The 8,623-nt window shown below is 34.9% G+C and overlaps 1 protein-coding gene across 1 annotated transcript in view; it reads left to right on the forward strand.

Annotated features, from left to right (window-relative positions):
* Positions 1-8,623, forward strand: part of LOC105294992 (phospholipid scramblase 2-like) — a 37,307-nt gene that overhangs the window by 10,900 nt on the left and 17,784 nt on the right. Inside the window, exons 3-4 of the mRNA XM_011364482.2 lie at positions 6,837-7,075; positions 8,462-8,504. Of these exons, the coding sequence (XP_011362784.2) occupies positions 6,837-7,075; positions 8,462-8,504 (282 nt within the window). The remainder of the gene's footprint in view (positions 1-6,836; positions 7,076-8,461; positions 8,505-8,623) is intronic.

The following is an 8,623-nucleotide window of genomic DNA, read 5'->3' on the forward strand; positions in this document are numbered from 1 at the left end:
ATTTATTGCAATAGTGCATTTTGTTGAAAGTGCAATAAAGAACTTAGCAGCCTAGTTCTTGATTTGTATTGTTTGCCTATACATTATCATAAATATCATTGAAGTAATTTTTATACAGGATAGTAACAGTATAGAGTTAATAAAAATCATAGTGAGTTTACATGTAGCCAATGAAATATAAAGCTGCATATAACTTAAATTCCCAAATACACATATTAAATAAAATATTTTAATTATCCATATTTTCAGAAACGTGATCATGTGATCACATTTAGAAAATTTATCCTTGAATGTTTTTGAGTCATGTGTAAAAAGCACATGAGGTTAATGGTATTCAGCGAGTCACACAAAAAAAGTGACGACTGCTTAAAATGAAGCTGCAAGCAATATAATCTATCCACCTGGGGATAATTATTATTTTTATTTTGTAGTAAAAGCTTTGTGAAAACTTTCCTTTTGTAGACAGTCTAAGTCATGTCTTGCATTTGTAAGAAAGTGTTTCAATCATATCACTACATACTAAGGAGTACATTTTTTCAAACCAGTTCATAAAAAATTTCAGGGATTTTCATTTATACAAATGCAGTTATCAAAATGACCAGAACTTTACTAAATGGATAGTTTATGGTGCACCCAAATTTACAAGTAGAAGGACTACCCACCAAACAACTATTTAGTACCTCCAAGCCTCTTATCTATAAAATAGAATATTTTTCAATTTAGTTTGGTTAGGAGATTAAATGAAAGTTTATGTAAAAACATCTAGCACAAAACTCTACAAATAATAAATGACAAATATTTGCTAACTTTATTAGTATGTTAAATCAATTGAACTTAATATAAACTAAAACTATTATCAAATTTCAGGTGATTCTATATGCCTAATCTATTGATTTGAGGGATAATCAATCATCCATTCTTTCCAAGAGTTTAAGATTACAGTAATGCTGATACTGTTATGCATTAACTCACATCTCCACATCCCCAGTTGCCTATAGTCTAGTCTTTGCACTGTAGCCAGTAAGCTTAAAAATACAAGTCTCTTCATATTACAAAGAGTATTCAGCCTCTATTGGCTTCCCATTGCTTTTAAGCTTGAGGCTAAATGTTTAATTTTGCCACCAGGTCCTGGGGGCTCCCCTGCCTTCCCTTTAATTGCCTCTTAAACCTGGCTCTCTATTGTTCGGATAGACAGGCCTTTTTCTCTGACTTGAAAGGCCCTATGTTTGTTAGTATCCTAGGGCTTCTCTCAGAACTGTTCTTTCTGTGTTGCTGACCTACTCAACTCCTTTCATCCCTTGGTCCTCAGGGAAGCTGTCCCAAGTCCTTCCCTTTCATTCTCCTCATCCAAACACCTTCCTTTGGCAAATATAGTCATACAACTCTGGTCCCTTTCTTCAAATGACTTATTTCCAATTCTAATTAATCAGTCACACTGGTGTTATATTTCCTTACAGTAGGGATGAGTATAAAGTTCTCTCTCCCATTAGACAATGAGGGCGGGGATTTTCATCTGCATATCTCATTTTAAATCCTAGTGCTCTGCATTCCTAAAAAATTTTAAAGATATAAATTAGACCATGCATCTCACTCTTCTGTTTGAAATTCTCTGACACCTGTCAACCACACTTGGAGTAAAATCCAAACTCCTTATTGAGGGCCTCCCTAGATGAACCACTCCTGTTTCTTTACTGACAGATGTTTCTATTCTTTCTCTCATGGTCTTTCTCTCTCAATCATGCAGAATTCATTCCTAAAGTCAGGGACTTTTGTATTTGATTTCCCTTCCTCTTGGAACATTTCTCACCAGTTTTCCACACAAAGCATTTCCCTTCTCATCTTTTAGTTCTCAACTTAAATTTTATCTATTTAAAAGTAACTACTTGATACTTTTTCCTTTCCCCCACATATTCCTCCATCAGTTCAATCCGAAATCTTTTTAGGTAACTTTCCCCATTTAGACAAAAAAGCACAACCCGTGTAGGAATTCTACGTTTTCTAGGATTTGACATTTTTAGCAATCGAACTATTAAAAACAGAATGCTATGAATAGAATGATGTCATTTGTATCCAAAGAATATCAATATACTAGAGTGATATGAAAATAATAATAAAAGCAATTTATTTCATGGCAAACTTCAGGGGTAAGGTTAAGACTGTAATCTGTGAGTTATGGCAGGGCAAATGGGAAAAGGGTTAAAAATGTATTTTCTTTCTCACAAAAATTGCTTGTAAGCTGCATGAGAGCAGGTTGCCTTGCTGATAGTTGTATTCTCTGATTCTGGAAGTCAGTTATATTATAGATCATCTGTAAATATTTGTTTGTAGTAAAAGGAATGAATTATAAAAGCTATAGCAATTTTTTAATTTTCATATTTTTATTTTTTCAATTATAGTTAATATACAACACAGTGATTAGACATTTATCTAACTTATGAAGTGATCACCCTGAAAAATCTAGTACCCATCTGACACTGCACATAATTATTACAAAACTACTGACTGTATTCCCCATGTTATACTCCACATTCTCATGACTATTTTGTATCTGCCAATTTGTACTTTTTAATCACCTCCCACCTTCACTCATCCTCCTGCCCCCCAATTCAGCAACCATCAAAATGTTCTTCATCTTTATGGGTTTGTTTCTGTTGTTTGTTTATCTTGCTTTCTAGATTCCACCTATAAGTGAAATCATGTGGCATTTGTCTTTCTCTATCTGACTTATTCCATCTGCATCCATGTTGTTGCAGATGGCAAGATTTCATTCTTTTTAAAAATTTTTTACAGCTGAATAACATTCCATTGTATATATGTACCACTTCTTCTTTTTTCATTCATTCATTGATGGAAACTAAGTTGCTTCCACATCTCAGCCATTGTAAATAATGCTGCAATGAACACATAAATGCATGTGTCCCTTCGAAGTAGTGTTTTGTGTTACTTGAATAAATACCCAGAATGGGGATTACTGGGTCCTTCTCTATCTCTTCTATAGCCTATTTTAAAGTCTGTTTTGTCTGGTACTACAATTGCTACCCCAACTTTTTTCTATTTTCATTTTTATAAAATATATTTTCTATCCCTTTACTTTTAGTCTATACGTATCTTTTAAATCTGAAGTGAGTATCTTGTAGGGAGGGTATGTAAGGGTTTTCTTTTTTAATCAGTTTAGCCACGTTATGTCTTTTGATTGGAGCATTTGAGCCATTTACATTTAAACTAATTGTGGCCAGATATGTAGTTATTGTCATTTTATTATTCATATTTTTAATATTTTTTCTTATCCTTTTTAAAGAAATCCCTTTAACATTTATTGAAATACTGGTTTAGTGGTGATGCATTCCTTTGGCTTTTTCTTGTCTGGGAAGCTCTTTATCTGTTCTTTAATTCTAAACATTAGCTTTGCTGGATAAAGTAATATTGGTTGTAAGTCCTTGCTTTTCATCACTTTAAGTCTCTTTTGGCCTGCAAAGTTTCTGTTGAGAAATCAGCTGACAGTCTTATCGGAACTCCCTTGTAGGTAACTAACTGCTTTTTTCTTGCTGCTTTTAAGATTCCCTCTTTATCTTTAAACTTTGGCATGTTAATTACGGTGTGTCTTGGTGTGGGTCTCTGTGGGTTCATCTTATTTGAGATTCTTGTGCTTCCTGGGCTTGTAAGTCTAGAGATGTTTTCCATCATTATTTCTTCAAATGGGTTTTCAATTCCTTATTCTCCCTCTTCTTTTCTGGTACCCCTATGAAGTGAATGTTGGTATGCTTGATGTTGGCTCAGAGGCCCCTTAAACTGTCCTCAATATTTGGATTTTTTTTTCTTGCTGTTCTGATTGGGCGTTTTCTGCTACCTTACCTTAAAAATAGCTGATTCAGTCCTCTGCATCATCTAATCTACTGTAGATTCCCTCTAATATTCTTTATTTCAGTTATTACATTTTTCATTTGTGACTGGTTCTTTTTTATGATTTTTCTCCATTTTTATGTTTCATATCTCTTTGTTGAAGTTCTCATTGAGATCATTAAGCATCCTTACAACCAGCACCTTAAACTCTGCATCTGGTAGATTACTTGTCTCCATTTTGTTTAGTTCTTTTTCTGGAGCTTTGTTCTATTCTTATGTTTGGGATGTGTATCTTTGTCTCTCCAATTTGGCTGCCTTTCTGTGTTTGTTTAATGTATGAGATATAGCTGCTATTTCTTAGTAAAGTGGCCTTATATAATAGGTGTCCTAAGGGCCCAGTGACACAGACTCCCTGGTCATTTTATCTGGATGCTCCAGGTGTGTGTCCTTTGTGTGGGTTGTGTGTGCCCTCCTGTAGTAATTGAGATTTGGTTACTGTTTGCACATCAATGGGAGAGATTCACACTCAGTATAATTGATTTTTAGGATTGGTTGTGACTACCGTGGAGGAGCTGTTGTTCAGGGGCTGACCCTATAGAGCAGGATTTGCCCTAGCAGGGCTCTGGTGCCTGCCCAGTCTTCTCTTTGGATAAGTCATTTATAGAGGCAGGAGGATGATGCTTAGGCTCAGTCTGAAGTGGTCACAAAACATGCTGGCCTTGGGGCCTCCTAGGAAGGGCCAAAAGTGATTTGCAGATGTATTCTACCTGTGCTGGGCTTGGAGGTGCCTGGAAGAGGCTAATATGTAAATTAAGTCCAGCTGCCACTAGTGCCAGGCGTGGGGCTGCTCAGCAAGAGGTATGGGCCTGTCAGGGCAGATGCTGCTTGACTGGGGTTGTGAACTTTTGAGAGTTTTTAGAAAAGTTCTCATAATGAGCCAAGAGAGGCCAATTTTAATAGAAGAGCTGCTGGAAGTGGCTTGGATGGGCCCAAAAGTTTGGTGGCTGAGGATCTCAAGGAATCACCAGGGCTATATGACCAGTATTAGCCAGGTTGATGGTGACTAAAATATGGCAGTTACCTGTGTCTATATGCCAGGAGCAGGAAGGGCTATACAAAGGAACAATGGATTTTACCAGAGAATCTGTCTGGTAGAAAGCTGCCATTTCAGCCCTTCCTTGGAGCCAGACAATTCATTTTCTCCCTTTATGTCCCTAGTGAGTTCTACGCTGATGCACCAGAGCTGAAACTCAGAGTAAATAAGTCCATGCAGGCCTATTAAGAGGAATACTTGAGACTGCCACAGCTCTTTGTCTCATTCAATCACAAACTCCGCTGGTTTTCAGACAGAGGTTGTGGAGACTTCTTTTCCCAGCACTCATGCTCCAGGCTGGAGAGTCCAGTGTGAACCTGGGACTCCATGTACCTCTGGGGAGACCTCCTCAGCTGAGGTATCCCTCTTGATTCTTAACCATCACTTGTGGGTATGGTTTATTTTACAACTCCACCCCTTCTACCAGTTTCGAAGTGGCTTCTATATATCCTTAATTATAGAACTTCTTTTAAGATAGACTGCAGGTGATTTTCATTGATAATTGTTCTGTAGGTTAGTTATAATTTTGATGTGATCCTGAGAGGGAGCCAACACTCAATGATCCTATTCAGTCATCTTGACTGTAACTGTCCAAAGCTATACTATTTAAAAGAAATTAGCATATGCTTCAGTCTCTATTCAAAGTCTTACTTTTAATGGTGTATATATTTTTCATCAGTGTTCCATTTAAAAGTATTTATAAATTGCCTATTCTAAGTATTAAATTTTGCAAGGCCTTCACTGTTAAAATATTGTAGAACACAGTTCTTTGAAATTATATTGCATTCCTATGGAAGTCCTACTCTGTGCACTACACATGTAAGCTTATGAAGCTTCACTGTAGTCAAAATTCATGTGGACAATAGAGTATACATTTGTATATATTTGTCCTCTACTGTGCTTATTAAACACTTGAGACAATTTTGCCCATTACAACTTCTTACCTTTCTTGGTTCTCAAACTATTTTTCCAGAGAGCTGAAGGTCCTAAAATTTGAAATTTAGATTTGTCACCTAAATATCATAATGGATTATTTTGTTTTGTCTTGTTTTCTTCTAGTGTTTTTGTTGTTGTTGTTGTTGTTGTTGTTTCCATGTAGAGGCTTTTAGAATTGGAATACACCATGGATTAAAACTCCAGGGAAATTGTGAAGCCAAGAAATTACCTGAACAGTACTGGAAGAAATGACATGCCTTTACCTCTATATCACGGTTTCTCAAAAACAGCACTATAATATTTTGAGATGAGTAATTCCTTTTCTTTAGGATGCTTCCCTGGACATCTTAGGATATTTACTAGCATTCCTGACCTTTATCCACCAGATGTCAGTATCATCCTTCTCTCTAGTTGCGACAGCCAAACACATTTTCAGACCTTGCCAAATATGCCTTGAGGGAACAAAACCAAAACCATCCCCAGCTATACATACCAGAGATACCATTTGTTGGAATTCCAGAATTACCTTTTTTTCTTTTTTCTTTTTTTAATAGAGATCTTGGTTCTAAAACTTCTGGCTGAAAACCTTTATTTTGGGCCTTCTATTCAATGTCATCTCTCTTTTCCATGAAGACGTTCCATAACGTTTATGTAAATGACTCTAGATCATTGTTGATTTTCTTTTCCATTCTTAGGTTTCAAGCATATTTTCAGATGATTTTCGAATAATAAGAGTAAGGCTTAGGCCAACTGTATTCAGTTCTAAACCATTCAATGGAACTGTACAGGAAACCACAGATATTTCATTGAAAAATTTTTCTGAAAAATAAAAATAAACTTTAAGGTTCATAGAAACAGGAATTCTAAACTGAAATTTCAGTTTGCGGATAAATGGAGTAATCCTAAAAGAGCCAGTGATTCCATTTTTCAATGCAGTTACAAATTATTTCACTTGTTCATATTTCAGAACCTCCAGGACATACTGGCTACCACGGCCCACCAGCTGCCTTTCCTGGGACACAGACAGTCTACCCTGGCCCACTGGGTGCCTATCCCGGAACCCAGGCAGATGCTGGCCCAGTGGGCTTTCCTGTTCAACACCAACCCATGTATCATCAGCCAGGTGGATCTGCAGGACTACTACCACGGATGCCAGCACCACCACCTCCATCAGACTGTCCACCAGGGCTGGAATATTTAAGTCAGGTAATTTAAATACATAAAACAATCCTAAAAAATAATAATAATAATAACACTCTGCTTCTATTTTACTTAATGTGATTAACAAATGACAAATTCACAAAAGACTAAAACGGTAAAATAGTTTTGTTTGCTAAGTAATTACTCTGATTCTTCTAAGTCAAGTTTACTTTTAAAGTAAAATACAAATGTCTTAGGAAATTGTGTTTTCTATGATCTTGAATATAATCTATGATAATAGCCTCTAACAAACATACCATCTTCCAGGCTCTGTTTCTAAGTATATTATAAATGTTAACCCCTTTAATCCTTTTAGAAACTCTACGATATATAGGTGCTAATCTTATCATTACTTTATAGAGGAGAAAGCTGATGTTATGGAGAAGTTACATAATTTGCTCACTGTTAAAACACTAAGGAAGTGGGAATGGCTTTTTACTTCCGGAATCTTGGTTCTATATCCCATGCTCTTTAATCCCAACACTGAGTAATTTTCTAGAAGTTAGAAAAAACATCCAACTCAATTTACTGCTGAGTTTCAGTAAGTGGTGCCAAAAAAAGAGTTAATATTTTGTATGTGCTATAACTCGCTTTTTATTATAATTAATAAAGTTACATTTTTATGATGCTTTGGTTCTTTGAAAGACTCAATATTATTAATTCTATCAATAAAGTAAGAAATCCTTAATTTTAATGTAGTGCATGATAGTTTATCTCAGCAATTTGAGGTTTTATATTTGGTGTTAGAAATCTGGTAGGTAAAGTAGGAATATGAAATTCTATGTGTTTGGTCTATAAACCAATATTCCTATGAAATTCAACAGTTTTAAATGAATTAGCTTTCTCATTCATGCTATGCACTAATTTAATTTCCCACAATTTTCTTGGGAAGCATATGCCATGAGAAATTATAGCAATTCATAAACTCTCCAAGAAATACCCTAAATAGACTTTTTTTTTTTTTGATGTCTTACAAAACCTATAGAGAAAGTTATCACCTATTACAAATGATACCAACTACACTTAAAAAGGAAATATTATATTTGTAAAAGCACATTTTAAATGTATAAAAAGGTCTTAATATTTCTTATGTCTTTTCTAGAAGGAACTTTTTTTTCTAATTTATATAAGGATTCTAGTGTAAGTCAATTTTATATGACCTGAATTTGCCCACATAGTGAGCATATTCAGTAGATTTTTTTGATTAAAACTATATTAACTTTAGTTACACCTAGAAGTAATATAAATTCTCATTGAATATTGATACGCTTTGATATATATTGATAATTGATGATATACATTTTTAATATATAAGAACTGTAATGTTATTTTGGTTGGCTTAATAAACGTGATATAAAATTTACAGCTTAATTTTTTTTTTAACTATAACAGATAGATCAGATACTGATTCATCAGCAAGTTGAGCTTCTGGAAGGTATGTATTCTTTAAATTGATTATATTTCTGGAAAGAGAAGACATTTTTTCAGAAAAAGGCATATCAACAACCACAAATATAACACTTTCACTGATGTAGAATGATTAAGTCTGGTTAT

Source organism: Pteropus vampyrus, unplaced genomic scaffold (assembly GCF_000151845.1).
Source record: "Pteropus vampyrus isolate Shadow unplaced genomic scaffold, Pvam_2.0 Scaffold97, whole genome shotgun sequence".
In the NCBI taxonomy this organism is placed as follows: domain Eukaryota; kingdom Metazoa; phylum Chordata; class Mammalia; order Chiroptera; family Pteropodidae; genus Pteropus; species Pteropus vampyrus.